Source organism: Sceloporus undulatus, chromosome 4, assembly GCF_019175285.1.
Source record: "Sceloporus undulatus isolate JIND9_A2432 ecotype Alabama chromosome 4, SceUnd_v1.1, whole genome shotgun sequence".
In the NCBI taxonomy this organism is placed as follows: domain Eukaryota; kingdom Metazoa; phylum Chordata; class Lepidosauria; order Squamata; family Phrynosomatidae; genus Sceloporus; species Sceloporus undulatus.
Genome location: NC_056525.1, coordinates 208,354,323 through 208,380,072, shown reverse-complemented (window position 1 = coordinate 208,380,072; position 25,750 = coordinate 208,354,323). Strand labels below are relative to the sequence as shown.

The window sequence follows — 25,750 nt, the reverse complement described above, 5'->3', positions numbered from 1 at the left end:
TAGGGATATCTACAAAAGGGTTGGAGAAAGCAGCATGGACAAAATATGCTTGTGTATATACTGCTAGTGAACTAAAGAAATCATCCTAATAATCATGATTTCTCCTGCTTCAAGAAAGAAATGTGGTACAGATGTGCACTGATATTTGGAGTAGAGAATCCAAGCCATGAAATTGTTCTGTAGCCAACATGTTTCACAAGTTTTGCTCTTAGTGGTGGTGTCCTTACCTGTCTTTTATGTCTTTAAAGATATTCACAGTGCAGCTGACTCTTGGAGATCAGATGTGGGAAGCTGAAGGAAGCAGCATTAAAAAGGCACATCATTCTGCTGCTAGCAGAGCCCTGAGTGAAAGTACCCTCCCCAAACCAACACCCAGGCCACCCAAAAACAATGTTAATAATAATCCAGGTAGGTCACAGTTCCTCTTGCTACAATGTGTTCAGCATAATCTAGCATAATTTCAGCTGTAGTTTATGGTAAACACTGATGAATTTTTAAAACCTAAATCAGCAGGGTGGAAAGATGGGGGTAGAAACCTGATATTCTGTAAATTTGAATCTTATGAAAATTCACAGCTGTTAATCTGATTTATGATAGGAGAAACAATTGGGACTTCTTCCTCTGCAGCATTTAGCACTGAGGTTTCAGTCTCTAAACTATATTAATTGACTAGGGGGGGAATTAGTGACCAGACACAATATCAGTAAAATTGTGCTGGTTATCTAAAAAAAAGGCAAGGAAATATTTTAATGAATTTTTGTGCAATAGAATCACATTCTTTCTTACCCTGTTCATCTACATACAACCTCCAGTGCCATGTCTGAGGTACTGGATGATATTATCTATTGACTGGATGTAACTGTGTCCTGGAAATACCTGACATTTGCTCTGTACATGCCATCTTATTTTAGAGGGGGAAAAATAGAGATTTGTGTTATCTTTATTTGATATCATGTGCAAGCAACATCATTGTGCACCTAATGTGGGTTTAATTTTTTAAACTATTTCAGCCATTTCTTTGGTTGTCCATTTGTAAATGTAATAATTTACATTTTTAAATCAAATTGTAAGCACATAAGAAATATAAATCTAGAATCTATGACAAATTTATCACAAGGTTTTTCTGGCAAGATTTCTTCAGAGGAGGTTTGCCATTGCTTTCATCTAAGCCTGAGAGAATGTGATTTGTCCAAGTGGGTTTCCATAGCTGAGCAAGGATTTGAACCCTTGTCTTCCAGATTCATAGTACAGTACTTAAACCACTACACCTCACTGGCTCTAAGAAAAATGTACATAAGTAGATATTTCTGTCTTTTACAAATTGTATATAGAGACAATGATCTTTTTTTAAAAGGCTATATGGACTTCATACTAGTGAGAAGGGTGGTAAAGTGGCATGTTTGGTTGGAGGTTGGAGGAGTCTATTCCCATTTTTATGGGCTGGGAAATTGAATCCCAAATGTATTCAAATGCCATATGAATATAGGAGGGTGAAAATGAAGGATACAGTCTTCCAGGCCACCCAACCCTTGGTAGTTGCCTTTCCCTGCATTCAACCATGGTTTACAGAGGCAAGCTTCAGTGCACTTCTTGCCTGCCCACAACCTCTCCTCTTCCTCCTCCACGTTTATTAATATACTGTAGTGCCATCAGTGTATATGGCAGTTTACATGAGTAGCTTACTAGTGTTGACAATTCCCTGCCCTCAGGCCAATTACAGGGAGCATATAACTCCCTTGTTAAAACAGGTCCACTGGCTACTCGTTTGTTTCCGGATACAATTCAAAGTGCTGGTCATGACCTATAAAACCCTACATGGCTTGGGTCCAGAGTATTTGAGAGACTGTGGCGCGTTACATACGCGCACAAAGTATGTCCCCAGGACATACTAGAGTTAGGAAGGGGCGTCACTTCCTGACGCCCCTAACCCTAGTACGGACTGGTTCCGTACAAAATGGCAGGGCCCGTTCCACACGGAGGCCACCATTGCTACGTCACGACCACGCTGCCTCCAAATGGGGTGGTGCGGAAGTGATGTACTGGGGCCGCGCGAGGCACCCTTTCTGCAGCCCCGGAAGGAGCTCCGTTTCGGAGCTCCTTCCACTTTTGCATCGCTGGGTGCAGCCTTTACATGACTGCGCCAGCGACGCAGAGCAAAAAGGGGCCAAGCGGCCCCTTTCTCCTCCTCCCCGCCACCACCAGGTATCCTTGGGGCTTGAATCCCCAAGGACACCCCTTTCCAGGCCGCGGGGAAGCAGCGGATTGGGGCCTCAGAGGCTGCCTTTGTGACAGCTGAGGCCCTGATCCGGCTGGGAAAGGGCCGGATACAGGCCTCCCCAAACGGGCGGTCTGTAACGTGCCTGTATCTCCCCATATGATCCTTCAGGAGCCATAAGATCTGCAGGAGAAGGCTTTCTCTCGTTCCCATCCAGATCACAGGCACACCTGGTGAGGACATGAGAGAGAGCCTTCTCAGTGGCTGTTCCCACCTTCTGGAATGCCCTTCCTTGGGAGGCTAGGTTGGCTCCCTCCCTGCTTGCCTTTCACCACCAGGTAAAAACATTTTTATGTCAGCAGGCTTTCTGTACATAGCAGGGTGGTTTTATGAAGCAGGTGGGTTTTTAGTCTGTTTTTAAATTAACTATATTTTATATGATTTTATAGTATATTTTATTGTATGTATTTTATGCAATTTTATATATAGATGTTTTAATTGTTTGAATTTTATAATAATTGTATGGATTTTATCTGAGCCACCTTGGGTCCTTTCGGGGAGAAAGGCAAGATATAAATGAAATAAATAATATAATATAATATAAAAAGACTGGACACATAAGGAAAGAGAGATGTCAGTGGAGCAGAGGATTAAGTTGACTAGATGCTTTCCTCCTCCAGAACAGCTATGGGGAGAACAAATGCTTCTGTTTGAGTTAACTACAGTTTAGTATTAGATTAACAGCAGTTTTAGACTAATTACAGCTTCATGATCCCCAGATCATGGTTAGTTTTAATGATGATAAGTAGAAACAGACCACCTTGATAAAATATGAATTGAAGATAGCATGTTTCTACTGACGCCAATTAGCAATGGCAAAGTTTGGGAACTCAGCAAACTATGACTAATTTAAAATGCAATTGAAAGATTCCAAATTCCTCCTTGTGGTTGTGGTGGAAGAAGAAATAGAAAGACATAAACGGAAAGCTGCTGTTCTAATTCAAAATAAATAGTGTTAGCATTTTCTCTGAACCGTAACAGCATAAGTGTCTAAGCATTTTATTTGAATCTTGTGTTTGTTGTGGTTTGGAAACTCTGTATAGAAGACTTATTTCACAAATAAAAGTGACATTGAACTTTGTGGACCCTTAAATTGCTGGGCAGTTTGAAAGTTTTGCCTAAATCCTTTTAAAAACCTACTTTAACAAGATTTTTTAAAAAAGAACAAGGTGCAATAACCAGCTATATTACTTTATAACAGATTGCCATGACATAGAAATGTCTTAATTATCAAGCTGTCTTATAATGATTTAGAGCAAGTGTTCATTCTAGACTGTTATTGTCAACTTAAATGTTGGTGGCTTTCCAAGGTCTCAGGCACAGGTTTTTCTGAGCTATAGGGGCGAAAGAGACCGCCCTGAAGGAGTGGCTTTTGGCCACCCTTTTGAATGCTAGATCGGGCTGTGGCAACCACATGCCGTGGCTCTGATCTGGCATTTTCCCGACATTGCATTGGGAAAAAGGTGGCTTTGCTGCTGATGTTTTTTCCGGGTTTCTGTGATGCAGCATGTGTAAACGCAGGAATGCCATGAAGCCACCGCATGTGCAGTCAGCCATGCAGCTTCCCGGCGGTGTGGGGGTGTGCTGCTGTCTAAATGCCACACTGCTGAGAAGCCGGCTCTTTTTGCCAGTCTGTACTGGCCGATAGTATCTGAGATCCCTCTCCATGTGAAGGATGGTTTTGCTTTGTTTTGTTTTGCCCGAGCTTGAAAATGTTACTTTTAATTCCCCAGTGACCATGCTGGCTAGTATACAGTGGAAGTTACAGTCTCCTGAAGAACATTTTCAAAGCTCTGGTTGTACTACTAAGTGACAACTTTTTAAGGTCACTGTATGTGTTTTGGAGAGTAGAGACGTGGGGTAGAGAAAGCAAGCTGGTTGGAAAAAGATTAACTACAGTGGCCTCCTCTAGTGCCACTGTTGCAATCAAATTTGCATTGCCACAAACTAATTTTTTTTTAAAAAAAACCCTCATGGATCTCGTAGTTTTGTATGTAGTTTTATCATTATATTCAAAGCTTACATTTGGTTGTACATATATTGTTTGACCAGCAGAGGGCTGTCGAATCTTTGGTTACTGATAAATTTAGAATCAGTGTTGCTATATTAAGAGAAGAATGATATTATTGTCTTCTGAATGCAAATGTTGACTTGTATTTCATTTTTTTGTGAAAATGGTCTCCAACTATTTTAACTTTTTAAAGATATTAATGTCATAGTATCTTTATTAGGACAATAATTATCTCAGCCCTCTCTTTCACCAGAGTTAAAAAGTATTTAGACTTGAGACCCATCTGCAAGATATCTTATTATATGTGTGTTAATACAGATATGCTTTTACAGGTATACCAAAATTCCCCCTGAAACCCCAAAATCCCAAACACTTCTAGTCCCAACCATTTCAAATAAGGGAGATTTGGCCTGTATATTAAAGTTTGGCAATTGAAGGCTTCGTGGAGTAGCTGCCTGTCCCCACTTCTACTACAACTGAGCCAGAGATTAAAGCAATGGCTAATCAGATGTTTGTGTATATCTGTGTGCATGTGTCTGTGATAGAGAGGTCTAGATTTACAGTGGTACCCCGGGTTACGAAATTAATTCGTTCCGCGGTTAATTTCGTAACCCGAAATACCTTCGTAAGCCGAATTCCCATAGGCGCTAATGGAAAAATAGCTCTCTGCTGCCCTCCGGTGGCGGAAAATAGCGCCGCGGTTTTTTCGTAACCCGAAGAAACCTTCGAAAGCCGAAGCAATAAATCCCTATGGGATTTTTTCGTATCCCGAAAAATTCGTAACCCGGCGCATTCGTATCCCGGGGTACCACTGTACGGTATTGAGTGGGCCACTATCTTATACTCTTCCCCCAAATCCATATTCCTACCCAAATTCCATATTTCTTTTTCTTCATCCCATAGCCCTTTCTCAAAGTGAGCATTTAGAAAAATTAATTGCTAACTGGTGTCATACACATTGGATTGGTTATGGTCCTATAATGCACATGTATTGAAAAACTGATCTAAGTTTGATTTTTCAGAACTCTTATTGGGGCCAAAATGTACCTAGCTAGTCTTATGTGACTTGCGCATTCTTCATACACACTTAGGAGTTTATCAAACGAGAGGATTTTTTCTTAAATTCAAATGAAAAGAAAATGGGGCCAGAATGCATTCACTTAAAGTCGCTAGTTTCACGCAATTACATGAATGCGCATTGCATTCGAACTGGCTCCCCAATGCCTGAAAATAGCATGCCATTGCCCGAATTTGCGTGTGGCAGTCTATCACGCAATAACGTGAAACCCCATGATTTCCCATTGCCCGAATTTGCATGTAGTGGGTTATTACGCAATAACGTTAAACCCCATGATTGCGTTCAGATTGCCATTGGATTATACTTCCAATTTCCCTTGTCTGATAAACTCCTTAGAAACCTCAATTTTGGGTGTGTCTTTTCTCATTCTTTGAGTCCCAGTTTTGCAACCTCTGTACTAAATTGAAAAGCAAATGTGTGGCATAATGCTCTGACTACTTATTATTTCTCTACATTATTCTCATTAAAGTCAATATGACTGTTTCCAGGTTTGAGAATTATAGCCTCTGTTAACTCTCATAGACAAATTGAGACTTAAGAGTTCATGCTGCTTTCTAGTCACTGATAGTTCAAGACAACAAAAGCTGAAACTAGAAGCAGTATTGATTTTTGCACTTCAGGTGCACTTGTTAAATGCTTGATACCTGTTCCTATTTTTGACAGGTAGTATTACCCCAACAGTGGAACTGAATGGTCTTGCTATGAAAAGAGGAGAGCCTGCCATCTATCGGCCACTAGATCAAAAGCCAGTCCCAAACTACAGAGCAAATTATAACTTCCGAGGCATATACAATCAGAGGTTTGTGCATTTTCCAGTGTTTCTGTAATTGCTCTCACTCCTGTGAAATGCCAAAACTGTCACAAGACAGATTTTAGCTTCTCATTTCTATGTGTTGCATTTCATTATTTGATATCTTATCTGTTTTAAGTGTGCTCTGGATTCTGGAATTTCCTTTTCCTTCTTGATGAGATTGAGAAGCTGCATCTGGAAAGTTAGCAGGAAACGGAACTATTCCTCCATCCCAGTAGATATTTATGGCATTCTTCAGTTTGCAGATGTTGTTACTTGATAGCATTTGGCTTATTAATAATAATAAAAAAATCATTCTACATTTTACAAACCTCCCATTTAAGACATTCCTAGGAATGGATGTGATCTCCCAACAGCTGTTGTGTGAGAGAATAGCAACACTTTTCTTTTCTTTTTCTAACTGGTCTTTGCTCTTTTTGAAGACTGAACCACTACAGGAGTTTCTGAAAGTGGTCTGTTGGGACAGCTTTGGCAACAGTGAATCCAAGAACATCCTTATTTCATTTGGGTTTCCCCTACCCATAAGAAGATAGCTTGTGTTGCCTTAACCAGTCAGAGGAAGCCAGACATTGTTAACATCAGTCTGGTTTTGTAATTTGGTCATCTAAGGGCAAATCATCTTCAGCCCATGCTGCCATCTTTTGTACCATAAAAACTTTATTGACACAGAAAACAAGGGTCATTCTCATACCATAACTGCAGTATAAATGACCCACAAAGTGATCCCTATGGCTATGTGGGAACCAATTTAAGAAAGTTTAGCTGACTGATCATCTGTCTTTTTTGACTGGATTCAGTCTATGTAAAGGATCATATGTCCCTATGTGAGCTGCTTAAGTTCTAAGATCTTGGGCAGGGGACTCCTCTCAGTCCCACAGCCTTCCTAGGCATGTCTGGTGGTAGAGAGCCCTCTTGGTGGTTATTTCTAGGCTGTATCACACTGCAGAAATAATCCAGTTTGACACCACTTCAATGCCATGGCTTAGTGCTATGGAATTCTGGGAACTGCTATAGAATTCTGGGAAGTTCTGGTGTCATAAAGTGTGTCATACTGGATTATTTCTGCAGTGTGGATGCAGCCCTGTACTTTAGAACTTTCTGCTTACAAAGGCTAGGATGGCTCCCTCCTTGCTCTCCTTCTGCCAGCAAATAAATATTTTCCTGTTCCAGCAGGCTTTCAGGAACTGACTGCAATGGTCATTTAGGAGGAGGGCGTATTGTTTTTTTTACAACCTATCTTTCAGCTTAGAATGCTTTTAATTTTATAGATTCCTTGCTTGCTTTAAAAATAACTTTCAAATATTCTTATTAATATTTTTAATAAAAAACCCTGTCTCTTCTGGCTTTAATATTCTGTAAGCTACTTTAAGGGCAAATACAGTTATTATTAAGCAATAAATTTGCACATTGCCCAGAATATCAGTATTGTTGTCTTTATGAAATATGGAAGGAAGTGTAATTTTAAGAAACAAAGATTGCCGTTTTATGTTGTATTTTCATTTGCATTCCTCATTACAGTACTACTCCAGAACCAAAATAGTAATTTTTAACAATACTGATAAATGTTTTCCCCAACTAATCACCTGATCTGCTGATTAAAAGTGTTTTAAATATAATAATGATGCAATGATAAATCTTGAAATGAGAGATCTTATAAAAAATAATCCTTATAGTCATTATTTCAAAGAAAATCCATACTCATGCTCACAAGTGATATATATTTTAATTCTCTGGTATTTATTTTTTATTATTCTCATGTAACCTTAGCTAACATCAGTAGCAAACATTCTGTCAGTAAGCTTTTGTCCAAACAGTTATCCTAGTTTTGCCTGTCCCCCTCCTTGTGCTATCCTGGTTTTCTAAAACAGTGTGGTTGCTTGGTTGCCATATTACTGAAGGATACAGGAGAAGTGTCTTGCTATGTATTTTGGTGTAGTAAAGATTTCAGCAATTGTCTCATAGTTTGGGCTGAAAGGTGAGGTATAAATACCATAAATAATAATCATCATCATAATAATAATAGTTCTCAGTGATCCATTTGTTTCTTTCATCCAGTTGCCAGGAAATTACTGCAAAGTACTTCCCTGTGGCCAAGTAGCAGTTCTGTGTGCAACAGGGAGATTTCACATACATGCCATTTCTTTTCCTATGAGTATGGGAGGATACCCATGATACAGATTGTATATAAAAATGCTGATCCAGAAAAACTTTTCCTGATGGGTTCTGTGCAGCTGGAGTAACATGAAACTCAGACTTGGGAAAGGCAGCAAGTTGCAGGGATCTTGAGTCAAGAGACTGTGGGCTTTGAAGTAGTATGGATTGTTGTTATACATCAGCCTTGAGATCTGAACTTTAGAAGAGCAATTGCTACTACAGGTATACATCTCAGGACTTAGAAAAATGGCTGCAACAATGGAACTTAGAATAATTCTCCTAGGCCATCAGATGGCAGTATGAATGTGTCATTTGTGTTCAGCTGTGTGTGCAGAGAGATTAACCAAAAGCATTTATTTTGGTATACTTATTTAGTGCCTATGTAATAGTCTCAGCAATAGTTTAGCCACAGTGTTTTTTCCGCATATTGGTTTTCATTAAGCACTTTTAATGATTATAATTGTATATAACTATGTAAAAGCTATAACACCTTAACAATCACAACATTTTTCTAACTTTGTCTTACTTTAAAACAAATCTGTATGTCTGATATATGTTATTGAAAGGTTCATAAAAGGTATTTTTCTGCTTCACCATTCTTCCTGAACTGTGGTTCTTTTTCTTTTCCTCCTCCTATTATCTTGATACATTTTCTTCTTCATATCTGGTTCATTGAAACCGAACCTTCCAAACAACATTGCACAGTGTCAGACTTGCCAGATTCCTTGCAGCATCATGGAGTCCACAAGGTGGAAGGTTGTGATGGGTTGCTTTTGGAGAGGAAATGCAAAGGGTTCTTGTAGCAGCTTTGAGACTAACTGAAAGAAAGAAGATGTAGCATAAGCTTTCACAGACTTAAGCCTGCTTTATCAGATGCATAGAGAGGAAGACGCTTTGATTCTGCAAGAAAAAGGCAGAATATAAATAAATCTTATTATTATTATTAAAACAAGTGGAGAATGAATCTAAGCACACAAGCTGTGGAACGAGGCATACAGTGATGATGAGCCTAAAGAGAGAGGTAGGGCTGACATCTAGGGTAGGCAGGATCAGAACCACATTTGCATCCATGGAGGCCAAGAACAGATATTGCAGAGAAAACAATATGGCACTAGGATTCAGTGGGGAGGGAAACTAGGAATAACAATCGGTACTTGATTGTGTAACCTGGCGGAATGTTACTCTGTTAAAGGGCTCAATCTGAAATTGATACCTTTATTTGCAGGATCACCATTATAGATTGGTCAGCGGATTCATGGGTTGAATTGATCTGGTTGCCTGTTATGTGAGCAAGTTCTGATGCCTTAGTCTAGTAAACCACTGGAGGCAAGGGAGCTGATTGAAGCCTTTTCATTCTTCCCCAAATTTCTTGGACTGATGTCAACTAAGACAAATTGTGATCAGAAAAGAAAGAAAAAGCGAGTTTCTTAAGCCTGATGGTGTCATCAGAACCCACCCATCTACACTGGGTCAGAATGTAAAGTGTGTTAATAGTGGTTAATTTATCTGCACAGGACTTTTTACTAGCCACCACCATATACCCCCTCCATGCTCATTCTCTCTCACACACACATTGTTTTAATGGAACTTTTGAGTACAGCTGTGCTAGTGCTTGTTTCTAGGAAAGGAAAAGGAGGAAAATCAGCCCATTTCCTGTGACTTTTAAAAAGCAGGAACATCTGTTTCAGAAAGCTGTCCCTGGAGCTCAGTGGCAAGGGAGCCTGCAGGTGATGTCTTGTGCCATTGCCAGTAGTTATCACTTCAGATGATGGTGATTAGCAACAGGACTCCAACACAAAACAACACAAAACATTTTTATACAAGTCTGTCAAGGAAGGACAGAATTTTTGTGCATGTAGTACATTTTTGACAAAGAAATGTATTTTCCTGCCGTATGATGACGAGTATATAGACTGGGGGAGGAAGATATAAAGTGCAGCCCAAAGGTTGCATGTGGCTCCAAAGCTGTTTTTGTGGCCCTTGACCTTGTAGACCCCAGATTTTTTCTGTACCCCTCTTCCTCCCCCCCCCCCCCTGAATTGCGTCTCTCCAGAAGAGACAATTCACCTTTCAAATACCCGTTGTCTGCAGCCCACCGCACAGTTTAACTTTAACCCTGTTTTTTGGAACAAGAAATTGGCTCCTGCCCGCTTCTGGGTTTTTGTTTCGGGTCTGTGTGTGTGATGTTTTTGGCAGTTTGAAAAAACACTTGAAGGGTACCAAAGGCAAAAAACTGATTCCCTGGGTCCACTTTGTTGTTTACCCTGGTACAGAGGATAGGATAAGTGAGTAAAAAGATACATTCATTATTGAAGAGCAGAGCTTTTTGGAAGGGAAGTTTCCCTCTCCCTACTCAATGGATCATAAATCATACCACCCCTCTGCCCTGCCTTTTAAATACCTCCTCAGAATACCTCTTCTTTTCCTGCTGTATATAACTGAAGATATGTCAAAATGCATTTGTGTATATTTATCTCCTTTTCCCAGTTTCTTCATCCTTGTTCCCTTCATCCTTCTTTCCTTTCCCTTCTGCTGTCAAAATGTAAATGGTAAACCCAGGGCAAAAACTTATCTCTCTTTTGCTTATTATGTGCTATTCAGTGCCACATCTATTGGTGGTGCTATAGTGTATATGCTGTTGGTAAAGTCAATTGTCTGACTAGTGGTCCTTAGGTAGCCAAAACAGCACCACTCACAAAAAAACCTAGAAATACAGTATAATGAGGCTTGGTGGCATCTTGTGGGTTTGCAAAAGTTAAAACGACTAGAGAAAAAGAGGCAGATACAGAGAGAAGACCCAAAGGAAAGGAACAACAATGACCATATATACTCGACTATAAGTCGACCTTATGTATAAGTCAAAGACAGATTTTGAAGTCAGAATTATGGCTTTTGATATGATAAGTCAAAGGTAAAACTTAGGGGCAAGTAACAAAGGATGTAAAGAACGAAGCAAAGGGAAATGCTGCCAAACAACTTACAAAATTCGAGCAGACATCATTGTTTGTGCTCACACTAATGGCTGGATAGATGAAAGAATAGAGGGGAAATAGTGCTTCCAGGACAGATTAAGCTCTTGCTTTTTATCAGAGGCTGGTTCCCTTTTTTGGTAAGAGTCAGAATAGGGCACTTACATTGACCTTTGGATAAGTCGATTCAGGTTTTTGGGGTCAATTTTTTGACTAAAATTTCTAGACTTATACGTGAGTATATACAGTAAGCATGCTTGCTGATAGCAGATGCTGACTGACTGTTGCAGTTAGGTAATCAAAAACTGAAGAAGGGGAAAATAAGGAGTGCCTAGAATCTTTCATAGAAGCCTACTACACTGCAACACTTTGTTCCAGATTCTACTTGTAAATAAATGATGCCAAACTGAAGCACAGAAAGTGAGTGGAATGCAGTTAGCTCAGAGCCAACTGATGAAATATCATTCATCAACACAAAAGAAAGGAGGGGGTGCTTCTCTCTATCTCCTGTAGTCCTCTTGATTGAAGGACTCCAGAACAGAAGGCATGCAGTGTGCAGGACTGTTTTCTCATGACCAGAGATCTATTTGCATGACACTGGATTCTATCCAGTGTAGATTTATCCGTGGCTAAAACTTACACAATTCTGTATGTTTAGAACACTTTGCCTTTTTGCTACATGCTGCTTTTTCTGGGTCATTAAGTAATATACAAATAATAAACCATCCTGAGAGTTTACCTTTCTGTACTGCCAAAAAAGATAATTTATGCCTACCTTCAGGGCACCCCAACTTTCAAGCAGTTTAATGAAATGGATGGTATTATATAATATTAAAATAATCTGGATAATTTGTTTGACTGATTTTATTTATAGTGGTAAATATAATACTGGATTAAATGATAGAGGCACTTCATTCCTTTTGTTTATCTAGCCCCTATGTTGGCAAATAGTGTTTTCAGTGTACGATGAATGCTCTACAATCAGAAATGCAACACTGCATATGTTCTTCTGATTTAATGAGTGTTTGGGAAATGTTCTTTCTGCTCAGTCTAGTGTTGTATTATTAAGTAATACAGTTTGTGGGAAAATTTATGAGCAGAAGCAGATCAGACACTTTGATGTTCTCTGTCATAGATACTGTCTTTCAACTTTGCATAGGGAAGTTCAGCATTCCTTGCATTTACCTAATTTGCTCAGTTTTTCCCTATTGACTACAGCATGTTGGCAGACATTTTCCCACTTAATGTGCATTTTAACTGTATATGTTGTCTTGTGCTCTTGGAAATGCCCTGCAGGCCTTGCAAATGTGTAAGTGCTACAGTTTAGAAATACTTTTTTCCCCCACAACAAAATTTGGCAGATGAAAAATGCCACATTTGTTGAGATTGTTGAATGCAACAGAATTTATTTCCATCTGAGAGGTAGTGTCCTATCTGTGGAATGCCCTACTTGGAGATCCTCCCCAGTATATACCATTATGCTGTGTTTTTGGCATCATAAATACATTTTAATTTCCCAGGCATTTCAGGAATTTTTCCACAGTGCTTTTAGATCTTAACATTGTTGTTGTTAAAGTTGTTGCTGCTCCTAACTGTAATGAGCTGGGCCTCTACCATTAGGCAGATGGGTTTTAGAGTCCTTGTTAGCATACTTGACAAAAGTTGGCAGCTGTCCAGTGGTGTAAAAGAGTTTCTTTGTATTAATGGTCTTTCTGGATACGTTTTACATTTGCTTTGCAGTTTGAGGCAAGGAAAAGATATGAAGGCAAGGACAGATGGGGAGAGTGAATTTTTCTCTTTTGCTAACCTGTTTGCACAGCTCTTTTAACTATTGAGGGGATATGGGTCATGCTTACACACTTTGATTTTCTTCTGCATGAAGCCAAGGGCTCCCCATACATCCAGCATTAGACATTTGAATTTCATCACCACCCAAGGCATAGGTCTGGGCAGAATTTGGTTGCATGCCCAATTCTACCATCTAAAAAGCTGCTCCTGAGAGCTGCAGGGCTTCCTGGAACAGAGGGTGATATGATACAGAAAGTCAGGAGGAGTGAGGCAGATTCAGGGAAAAAATGTTCATTCAGTATGGGAGAACAAAGAAAGAAGAGGGAGAGCAAAACAGGGGTTGGGCTTACCACATTTGAACAAATGGCTTGGAAAGCTAAATAAAACAGTATAGAATCATAGAATGATAGAGTTGGAGGAGACAAGGACCGTCCAGTCCAACCCCCTGCCATACAAGAAATCACAATCAAAGCATACCCAACAGATGGCCATCCAGCCTCTGTTTAAAGACCTCTAAGGAAGGAGATTCCACTACACTCTGAGGGAGTGTGTTCCACTATCAAACAGCTCTTACTGTCAGGAAGTCCCTCCTTTTGTTGACCTGGAATCTCTTTTCCTGTAGCTTGCATCCATTGCTCCGGTTCCTAGTCTCTGGAGCAGCAGAAAACAAGCTAGCTCCCTCCTCAATATGACATCCCTTCAAATATTTAAACAGGGCTATCATATCACCTCTTAACCTTCTCTTCTCCAGGCTAAACATCCCCAGCTCCCAGTGATATATGGCCAGTGATATAATAAGTTATCGTAAGACCAGTGATATAAACAAACGTTCAACAATAGTCTGTTTGCCACATTTTGCACTACCTGTAGATTCCAAAAACTTTTCAAAGTATAGTAGTCTTATCATGAGGTAGTTACGACATGAAACATTGACCAGGTCTGCCTTCTGTATGGAAGGACTCAGCTGGCTCACCAATGAAATACTACAGCTCCTAGAATGCTACAGCTAGCATGACTGCTGGCCATGCTTACTCTGATATTCTGAGAGTTATAGTCCATAACAATATGTTTTCCTGTTAGAAGCTCTATGTCTAACATAAAAACATAGACACACACACACACTCATGTTCCAAGCCAATGTATGGCATAAACAGCACAGCTGAATTAAGATATACATGATTCACAATTTTAACTTTATTACAGCTCGATACTTATAGCTGTAATACAAAATGAAAACAAATGGCTTTTCTAGGCAATCGGCTTTTGCTTGTTAAAAATAGGTTTGTTTTTATTTTTTTGGAACAGTTTTTGTGCCTTCTAGTTAACATGTGATTTAAAATGCAATTCAATACAATCATAAAATTAAACCAGATGAAAATATTAACAACAGACAAAGCTAAATGAGAAAAGCAAACAAAGCCTGTAACATCTCATGCAGTGACGATGGTTTGTTTGAAGAATACTGTAGAATGGCCATTGCATTGTTAAGGCACCCTGTGAGCATAAATGGGAAATTGTCTTAAAATTCAGAAGAATGGATGAAAAAGACTACTTCCATTCTTTGTTGTAGTATGATTCCACTGAAACTGACTGGGGCACTAAGAACAATTCTGTCTGTGGTGGTGCAGTCATCGGTAGAAAATAATTGTGTAAGCACTGGCATTAATTTAGATCTCCTGAATGTTATGATGGAGAAGATTAGCCTATGATTACATACCTGAATTTTAGGGAGGGAGAATGTAATCACTTCTGTTTCAGGAGTATCCCCTTGAAAGTGATGTCCTGGCAAAGCTGTATAAATCTAGTTTGTTGCTGGTCTGTCTTCATAAGTAAACAGTTGTAGCATTTTGTAGTGGACTGTGTAAAATGCAATTATTATTTTATTGTTGCCTTGTCACATGCAGTGGACCCTCTTCAAATTAACCAGGTGGAGCCAGATTCTGTCAAGCCTCAGTGATATGACTATGCCGCATTCACTATCCAAAGACAAGATACTAATTCTGATATTCAATTAGTGTCCAAAATGCATACATTTCATTTCTTGAAGCATAACATGAGTGAGGGGTTTTTGTTTTTTTTAAATGTTATTGCAGATTTAGGTCTGAAAGTTAGTGGATACCCTTAAAACTGATTCTCTGCATAGTTTTAAAAATAAGATATATTTATATCAGGATAGGCAACCTGGTACCTTCCAGATGTTTTAGAATACAACTCCCATTAGCTTCTGCCAGCACTACCAGTAGTAAGTGATTGAGGGAGTTGTAATCCAAAACATCTGGAAGGCACAGGGTTGCTCAAACCAGATATAAATCATAGGTTTATACTGACTAAGATTTCTGGGCTCTGAAAAGGATTTTTCTACTTTTCAAAAGTATGATGAGTTGGCTTTCTGGTTAATTTCAAAACCCTCTAAACTAAATTAAAGTGATCTTAAACTTCTAGCTTAGATGATTAAGCAAATGCAGCAATTCTCAGTATCCTTTTGTTCACAAGATCCTCATGTATGTGAGAACAGAAGATAAATCCCATAAACTGATTATGGCTACTACATGAAAACTAGAGCTGAAGAAGTTACTTTTTTTGGTCTACTACTCCCAGCCTGGCCGGGGGATTTGGGCAGTAGTAGTTTAAAAAATGATTTTTTTTCCCCCTGAGTAAACGTGATACTATCATAGGTGGGATAAAGATGGATGTTGATGCTGCAAGAAACTTCTGCTAATTGAAGAATTTCTTTTAAAGTAGATTACTAAATTGTATAGGCCAGTATTCTGTTTCAGTGTAATGGTACTGTTAATTAGCATTTTCTTCAGTGCTGAAAATGCTTCAGACATTTTGATTTGGGCAAGACATCATAATAAAGCCATGTTTTATTATGAGAACAAACCACTATGAGCTGTACACTCATGCACTCTTTTCTCCTCCATTATATTTGCAAGGGGTGGATTGGAATCTTTCTGTGTGTTTCTAATAACTACAGCTTTTTCTTTCATCAAAATCTGACAGACTCTGCTTGACTTTAACTAACTGTGTTATGAGGCTAGCTAGTTTCAACAAACCTTAATTATGCCTAGTGTAAGTTTAGGGTTCTGACACAATGTTAAGCTGTGGTCAGTCTGCAACATCCTTACCAAAAAAGTTAATAGGAAGTTGGGAAAACTGTTAAGGGACCAGTCAGTATGCCCAGTACAAGTTGCTCAGTATTGTAAACTGGGAAATTCAATTTGCACAGCAAAGAACAAATTTAATACACACAGTCCTTATCAATTTGAGATGCTGTCTGTTTTCTTAAGAGTTTTATAGTCATGACTGTTCTAGAAATGTATATGTCAGAAACATCAACAGAAATACAGAATAAGTGACATTATTAGCACATTAGTTGATACAATAATACTTCATTTGTTTGCTTATTTATTTGAAGGCCATATATGGAGAAGTCCTATGGGATTCATTGTATATAATTAATATTTTGGCTAGGAAGGAAGCAGATTGTTTCAGCATGCTTACATCTTATGACATCATATTCCAGTAAAATTATAATGAACAGAAATTTTGTTTGCCTCTGTGGCAAACCAAAATGAGTTTTGTAATTGTCAACAGACCATAGTGATTTATTTAATTACAATGGCGCCTGATCACACCAGCTTGAACGCTTGTTGTGAACCTCTGTTTTTAGATGTTAGGATCTTGCTGCAAACGCTTACTGCATTCTGAGTTTTAGTTTAAAAGCTTATTTCCAGTTCAATGGTCTTCATTCTAATGGCCTGCTAAAAATAGATGCTGGTTTTAAATACTGAATTTTAAGCATATTATACTGTATTTATAAACCTTATGTTAAACATGCTGGGTGCAGTCAGCCTGGCATTTTGCCGTTTTAGCACCATTAGATTAATCAAGACATCTCCTGTGAAACTCACAGTTGTATCAGTAGATTTTGTGCTGAAGCAGTGCCTGGTAAGTTGTTGTTTCTTTTACTAATGCCTTAAAAATTTCAAATTATTACGGCTGTGGTCCATGGTGGCACTCAGACTGGAATCACCTAGTGTCGTAATTCATGGTGTCACCACCTCTCAAAGGTTGATTTCCTCCCCACCACACCAAACAGAATTTTTAGTAATGTTTTATGTACTAATGTTGCTCATAAATCATAATTTCCACATATCACATAAAGTAATGGCAATAATTGTGACATGACCAACTAGCAAAATTATAATTATACCTTTAAATTACAATATCATATGCACAGCCTAAATATATGTACATATATGTAGTTTCATGTGGTCAAAGTGAAAATTTGTTAAGAGCATGGGTGGGTGAAGGAAGGGACAGATCATTTAGCAATCCCAGAGAGGAAGGTCACATGTTTCTTGCGTAGATGAGTGAGAGCAGCAAAAAAGTTTTCCAGGTGGGTGTGAAGGAAAGAGCATCAGAGTGGATATAGAACTAATGCATTTGTAACCCGTACCGAACTGGGTATTTTAAGCACATAGAAAATCAAGGATGACCTTCCAAATGCTGTGGAATTCCTGTCAGCCCCAGCTAGCATGATCAGAAAAGATGTCACAGTCTAAAAAGTTGTGGAATGGCACAGGTTTCCCATACCTAAACTAAAAAGATCTCAGATGGCAGGACTGGGGGAAAAGAGCTCAGTTTGGGAGCTTGGAAAGCAGTAAGCTAGGACTGAAAGCACTGTTTGGTGTAAGTGTAAGGCAGTTTAATTTGTCAACACAACCTTCACAAAATGGTGCACATGCCAGATATATTGCATCGTTGTGCCTAGGGATGATGACAGTTGTAGTCCAACATATCTGGGTGGCATCAGAGAAAGGCTGTGTTTAATTTTTAAGGGCTGCCTGTAGCTGGATGTCTCAGGAACATTTGGCTACAACTCTTCACTCAGCCATGAAATCTGCTTAGTAGGCTAGGGCAGTCACAATCCCCATAACGTTCTTTTGAGGACAGAATAAAGGAGTCCCGTATATGCTGTCCTGAATTCCTTAGAAGAATGGCAGGATAACAATTAGGATAAATAACTTGTTTGACAAGTCATTTTTGTTCTTTACAAGCCAACACTATCTGGTTGTTAAAATGAAATCCAACCAATTTTTTTTAAAATTGCAATCAGACAGTCCAGAAATCTTGTCATACACCGAGACATGCTGTTGAGAACAACAGTCACCTTTAATTTGTAGACCAACATGGAAAGGAGGATATATTTTACTCAGGGTAAGCTTTATTCCCCATGAAGTTATTCAGTGACTAGGTCTCAAGCTCTGCAACAGGAAGGGAAAACAAAGTGTTTATTTTGGCTTTGAACATTCTTCACTTGTCCTGACATGCCTTGGGTGACAGGAGCAGGCTGCTTCACTTTGTTAGCACATTTCCTATCCTTAAGTATCATTTTTAAGAGTAAGAGGTCTCACATATTACCAGGAAATAAAAAGCTGGGTGGATGAACAGATACTAGAGAAATATTGAGAGTGCGGGCCTAATCACATGTAGACATAAGTAACTGAACACAGTGAGACGTAATTATTTCAGTCCTACCCTGCCATACAATAAAATCAACTTGATTAATTTGAAAATGGGTGGGGTACTGAAGAAATATATTGTACAGCTAATGCAAGATATTTTTTTATGATCAAGAAATTAAAATTATCTTTCTTAAGGACTGTTAACCATTTAAACAAAATTGTGCCTATGTCTTTGGAATTTTAATTGGAAAAATCTGCATTTAGAAATCAGCTTTCTTAAAAAAATGTTATCATTATCATTATTATTAAGCTTTATTTATATAGCGCTGTAGATTTACACAGCACTGTACATAAAATGTTTTTTGTTTTGTTTTGTTTTTTGCTTTTATATGATGACCACATGTGCATACAGTGGACGACATCTTAGAGGAGGCATTTTATTCAGTAAGGAAGTGAAATACTCTTTCTAAGAGCAGAACTAGATGTTACATGGAAAGAAGAGAACACCCACTCTGGTACTCCCCTCAGTACTTTCGCAAGGAAGGGATACATAATCTCTCTCTACTTGCTGTTTCACACCACATCCTTCAGAGCGCATTCCACTACTGGGTTCCAAATGCATGTTTGTCAGGCCAGATACACTTTAGACCCAGTGTAAAGAAAAGCAGTTGCAGAACAATTTAGAGCAGAGAAATGGGAACTGTTTTTCAGCTTCACCTTATCATCTCTCAAAGTTGTGTTTTTATTGGCCAAATGTTAACATGTGCTTCCATAATACAAAGGAAGAAACACAAGAAGGGAAGATAGGATTAAGAAACCCACTGTGTATAAATTTTCTAAGTTAAAAAAATTATTGTATTTAAATTTAAACTGTATTTAACTTTTGCTGATGGCTTAATCAAAATGATTCATTCAGTGAATTAAAGCATCTTTAATCAACTTCCTTGACTGAAACATTGTGAGCCTTATCTTTATTGATATTGTATATTTTAAAGAGAATTTATGTATGGGCCCGAACAGACAGGCCAAAATAAAGCTGCTTTGGGTCACTTTGGAGGTATACTGTTTAAATGATGCATGATGGAGCACAGCTTTGGCGCAGCTTCTGGCTTCTTAAGATGTGTGTGTCATTTAAACAGCATACCTCCAAAGTGACCTGAAGCAGCTTTATTTTGGCCTGTCTGTTCTCAGGCCCTATAATGTTTATAAATTGTTTGGTATATTGATTTAGCTTGGGAGGAAGAATTAATTGACCCGTAACCTTTTCTTAGATATCACTGCCCAATGCCTAAGATTTTTTATGTCCAATTGACTGTGGGTGACCATGAGTTTTTTGGTGAAGGGAAGACTCGCCAAGCTGCTAGACACAATGCTGCAATGAAGGCACTTCAGATTCTTCAGAATGAACCAATCCCCCCCAAATTACCTCAGGTGAGTGAGCTCTCTCTTTCTCTTTTTTCTCTTAAGTGACATAGTAAGCAAATACTCTCAAATGCCAATGTCTAGATTTGGAATACATTGGATCAGTATTTGGAGGAAAGGTAGCATTTGTTTGTTTGGTCTTTAAAATTAACTTATTTTTAATTGGTTTAAGCTTCGCTGTTCAGCTTCATGAATAAATGTTATTTAGGTATGGCATGGGACTTCAAATAGGAATAGTTCTCAAATATGAACTTCTGCTTCTTAGAAAGTTTGATCCCATTTCATATTGCACCAAACCTGAAATGGGATTGCACCACACCTCCACCACTTCCCTTTCCCTCCCCTCCCAGCATCCCCTCAAGAGGGCTCATTCAGACAAGAGAGGCGTCACAAGGCCTACTGAAGGTATTATATACAGATTCTAAATACCATTCAGGAGGTTTGTGTATCACTAGTCTTGATCCAGTGATTCCTCAGCCTGGGTAGTGGTATACCTGCTTGTTGAGTTCCCCCCATTATGTGTCACAAAATTCCCCATGTGTACATGGAGTGTTTCCCTGTGAAGAAACTACTGAAAGGAGCTTTCTTTCCTCTGTAACTCTAGAAGAAATTAGAAGTACAGGCCTGGTGAATCAAAGATCTATCTTTATTTAGAGGAAGAACTGCATTCTGCCTCCCACTCTGAAAGACCAGAATCTGCAGAGAATGGGAGCCTTGAGTCACAAACTTTTACATCCTAAAATAGTGTCCCATGGTTGCCAAGTCACAACTGCAAAGTGCATGAACCTAATGAATTCGATGGAACTCAAAACTCCTAGGTGTCAGTTGCCTCTGAACAACCATTATCTAGTTCTTGCGTTGTTGTTGTTGTTGTTGTTGTTGTTGTTGTTGTATGCCTTGAAATCATTTCTGACTTATGGCAACCCTAATACTAACCTATTATGGGCTTTCCATCCCCTGAGACTGAGAGAGTGGGACTTGCCCAAGGTCACCCAAAGAGTTTCCATGGCCGAGCCAGGATTCACACTCTGCTCTCTACAGTCATAGTCCAACATTTAAACCACTACACTACTCTGGCTCCTTGTTAAATAACCTATTCCCTAGTTGATTCACATTGTAGGATATAGCAAAATATGCTATGTAACCTTCGGCTGCACGTATGGTGTTTGCTAGACATTGGAAGGGAAGGGAAATTCCAGAAATGTTTGAGTGGAAAATAAAGGAGTTAAAAGAAATGGATAAAATGACTATGTATAGTACAGGGAAAACAGAGCAAGAATATGAAAAGAAATGGGGAAGGCTTGCAGAAATATGGAATTAAAGGAAAGTGAGGAATCATACTGGGAAAATAGAGAATACTATTCTTTTTATTACAAAAAGATGTTTTCTAGTATTTGGCAAACTCTTGATAAACAATGAAGGGGAATATGAGGGGGGGAAGGGGTGGGGGACTCAAGGTGAATTTGGTTTATGTACTTACAGGTAGAAAATTTGTTAGTTTAGGTAAATTGCCCTTCTCTCTGTCCTCTGTCCACATATTATGATAGAACTGGAAATTGTTTTTGTTTGTTTGTCTGTTTGTTTGTTCACTTTTTTGTTTGTTTTTTCTTTTCTCTTTCTGGTTGTGAACATAACGACTTAATACAAAATCAGAGAGTAAGATACTTTTTTTTAATGTATATAAAAATTGCAATAAACATTATAAATTAAAAAAAAAAATGCTATGTAACCTTCATAGTCTCAGCTTGTTTCTTTGGATGAACTTCCCTAGTATCAAACTACACAAATCATATAGATGCAAGCATTTATTGGATTAGCACATGAAATGCCATTTTCATTTCTCCCTTCACAATCGTGATTAGGCCTTTTTTATATTTACCTTTCTTCATTAATTCTGAGCCTTGTTGTTGTGTATCTTCAAGTCACTTCTAATTTATGACAACCCTAAGGCAAACTCACAGTTTGGGTCCAGACTATTTGAGAGATCTCCCTATATGACCCCACAAGAGCCCTAAGATCTGCGGGAGAAGGCTTTCTCTTGGTCCCATCAAGATCACGAGAGAGAGCCTTCTCAGTGGCTGCTCATGCCCTCTGGAATACCCTTCCTCGGGAGGCTAGGCTGCCCCCTCCCTGCTGCTATTTCGCCACCAATTAAAAACATTTTATGCTGGCAGGCTTTCTGTACCTAATGTATAGCAGGGTGGTTTTATGGAGCAGGTGGGTTTTTCGTCTGTTTTGTGTATTTTTAAAGTGATTTTATATTATATTTTATATTGTGTATATTTTATGTGATATATAGATATTTTAAATGTTTGAATTATATAACAATAATAATAATAATAAAGTTTTATTTATATACCGCCTTTCAAATATCAAGGCGGTTTCCAACAAAATATAAGTACTGTACATACAAAAGTAAAAACAATAATACAATTAAAACATTCCATTAAAAACACTAAAAAAAACTCATGCCAGCTCACCGATGCTGGCGGAGGGGGGAGGAGGGCATTCAGGAGGGAGGGGTAGGCCTGCTCAAAAAAGAGTGTTTTCAACCCCTTCTTAAATTGGGCCAGGGAGGTAGCCGAGCGGAGCTCGACGGGCAGCGAGTTCCAGAGGGTGGGGGCCGAGGTGGAAAAGGCCCTCCTGGTGGTAGTGACTAATCTCGCCCCTGGAACTCTTAGCAGTTGCTGCCCTGTTGATCTGAGTGTGCGGGGCGGATTGTATGGAGAGAGGCGGTCCTCTAAGTACCCTGGGCCCAAGCCATTTAGGACTTTATAGGTAATAACCAACACCTTGCATTGCGCCCGGAAGCGAATAGGCAGCCAATGGAGGTCTTTTAAGACCGGTGTTATGTGACTGGCCCTAGATGTATTAGTGACCAGTCTTGCTGCCATATTCTGCACTAGTTGCAGCTTCCGGGTATGGTGCAAGGGTTGCCCCATGTAGAGCGCATTGCAGAAATCCAAACGAGAGGTTACCAGAGCGTGTACTACTGTTTCAAGGTCCCTCCGGCCCAGGTAGGGACGCAGCTGGCGTATCAGCCGAAGCTGATAACAGGTGCTCTTGACCATCGCATCCACCTGGGATGTGAGGTGGAGCGACGAGTCAAGAAGCACCCCCAGACTGCGTACTGAGTCCACAGGAAGCGTGATCCCGTTCAGGACAGGTGGAACCACCGCCGTCCCCAGGCCAGGAGAACCTATCACGAGCACTTCCGTTTTCTCTGGATTCAAACTGAGTCTGTTTTCCCTCATCCAGCCCATTACCGACTCCAGACAGGCCACAAGAGGAGAGATGCCGGTCACTGCATCAGTCGGAGACATAGAGAAGACTATTTGGGTGTCATCAGCGTACTGATAACCCCGCGTCCCATGTTTCCGGATGATCTCTCCCAGCGGTTTCATGTAAACGTTAAAGAGCATGGGAGACAGAATGGCTCCTTGAGGGACCCTAGATGTAAGGGCCCTCTTATCGGAACACACGTCTCCCAGCTGCACCATCTGGAACCTCCCAGAGAGCTAGGATCGGAACCACTGGAGCGCAGTGCCCCCGATTCCCACCTCTGCCAGGCGCTCCAGAAAGATACCATGGTCTATGGTATCGAAAGCCGCTGAGATGTCTAAGAGCACTAACAGGGACACGCTACCCCTGTCCATGCCCAGTCGGAGATCATTGACCAAGGCAACCATAGCAGTCTCAACCCCGTAACCCGCCCGAAAGCCGGTTTGAAATGGGTTTAGATAATCCGTTTCGTCCAAGATCGATTGAAGCTGGATTGCAACCGCCCTCTCGATCACCTTCCCCAAAAATGGCAATAGCGAAACTCGCCGGTAATTATTATGCATCAGAGGGTCAAGGGAGGGCTTTTTTAGCAAAGGTTTTATAGTGGCCAATTTTAAGCTAGATGGAAATTGCCCATCCCTCAAAGATGTATTGATAATCCGGTGCAACATTGAAGTCACTACCGGTCCCCCCTGAGCCGCTAGCCACGAGGGACAGGGATCGAGAGAGCAAGTTGTCTTCCTAACACTTCTAAGGATCTTGTCCACATGATTGGTACTCACAGACTCAAAGTGATCCAGTATAACTGAGTCCACGGAAGCTCTGGATACCTCTACTCTGGTTTCTACTCTAATACTGGCATCTAGACCTTCGCTTATCCGAGAGATTTTATCCGCGAAGAAGTTGTTAAATTGGTCACAGCAGGCCTTATGGTTCAAGATTAGGGTTCAGAGCAGGAGGGAGCTGAGTTAGCTCCCTCACAACCCTGAACAGCTCTGCCGGATGCGACTCCGCGGACGCGACACATGCACCATAGAACGAGTTCTTAGCTGCACGTATCGCCTCTCCGTAGTCCTCCAAAAGAAGGTCTAGGAGAGCCTGGTCGGTTAAGCGCTGGTATTTCCGCCAGGTGCGCTCTAGCCATCGCAGCACCCGCTTCCTTGCCCGGAGATCTTCCATATACCAGGGCTTCCTTTTGGAAGCGGGTCTGAGAGGGCACTTGGGAGCGATACTGTGTATAGCCCTGGAGAGATTAGTATCCCAGATGTTAGTCAGGGCATCAACAGAATCGCCGTCGTTTCCAACCGTATACCCCTCTAGGGTTTCCTGGAACCTTTTGGGTTCCATCAGCCTTCGAGGGTGGACCATTCTAATGGGTCCGCCACCCCCGGGAGGGATCTGGGTAGAAGCTTTGATTTTTGCCTCCACCAGGACATGACAAGGGGGAAATATTAGAAATTTCCGCCCACGGAATTTCCATGTCCGTACAAAAAACCATATCAAGAGTATTACCCGCAGAATGTGTAGGCCCCGAGACCAGTTGTGACAGGCCCATGGCTGTCATGGTATCCATGAATTCCCGAGCCGCACCGGATGGAATATAGTTGGTCGCGAAGGGGATGCTGAAGTCTCCCAGGACTAGAAGCCTGGGGGACTCCAGCATCAGCTCCGAGACCAATTGTGTCAGCTCATTAAGGGAGTCTGTTAGCGCACGGGGTGGCCGATAGACCAACAGAATCCCTAGACTGTCTCTGGCCTTCAGGGTCAGGTAGATACACTCGATGTAGGAAGTTTGACGACATGGTTCCTGGTTAGAGACAAGGTGTTTTTATGCACCAAGGCAACACCCCCCCCCCACCCACCTAACCTGGTCTGGTCCTTCACTGAGTACCCGGCAGCTAGGGCCTGAGCCCACACAGCTTCCCCCTCAGGCCCAAGCCAGGTCTCAGTAATGCAAGCCAGGTCACAGTTGTTATCCTCGAGCAGGTCATATATGATGTGGGATTTGTTCTTAATAGACCTGGCATTGCACAGGAGCAGAGACAGGGTTTGTGGTACGATTGGAGCGACCCTCAGATCTCTTTGGTTAGAAGAGAGACAGGAAGGTGGGATAGATATTAAGCATCGAGCTCGCCTTCCCCTGTAACGCTGGTCCACTCTCCTACCGCCATACCTCCCCTTGTCTCACACTACCTCAATAGGAGCCCCACTCGCATAAGAAGAGTTACCCTCTGCCTCCCCAGCCAAAACACTCCCCACATTCATATCCTCCCCCTCCCCCTGCAGTACAGTAAAGAGGGCAGGGAAGAGACACCCCAGTCATTCTCTGCCCAAAGCCGGCTGGGCCTCTCTGGCTACAGGTGGAAGGAAGGGTGGTCCGGGGAGGGCAGGCGCCGCTCCCAAGCCTCGCGCTGAGGAAGATGAAGGAGGGAAGGCCGGCTCCCTTTTAATGCCCCGGCTGGGTCCTCTCTGGCTGCAGGTGGGAGGAA

General features: G+C 40.6%; 1 protein-coding gene across 18 annotated transcripts in view; it reads left to right on the top strand.

Annotated features, from left to right (window-relative positions):
- The window catches only part of STAU2 (staufen double-stranded RNA binding protein 2), a 256,673-nt gene that overhangs the window by 21,072 nt on the left and 209,851 nt on the right, over positions 1-25,750 (top strand). For all 18 annotated transcript variants that reach the window (XR_006103436.1, XR_006103437.1, XR_006103438.1 and 15 more), the window contains 3 exons: positions 249-408; positions 6,028-6,163; positions 19,829-19,988. Coding sequence is in view for 14 of the 18 variants with exons in the window: in XM_042462315.1 (XP_042318249.1) it covers positions 249-408; positions 6,028-6,163; positions 19,829-19,988 (456 nt within the window). In the remaining 4 variants the exon portion in view is untranslated. The remainder of the gene's footprint in view (positions 1-248; positions 409-6,027; positions 6,164-19,828; positions 19,989-25,750) is intronic.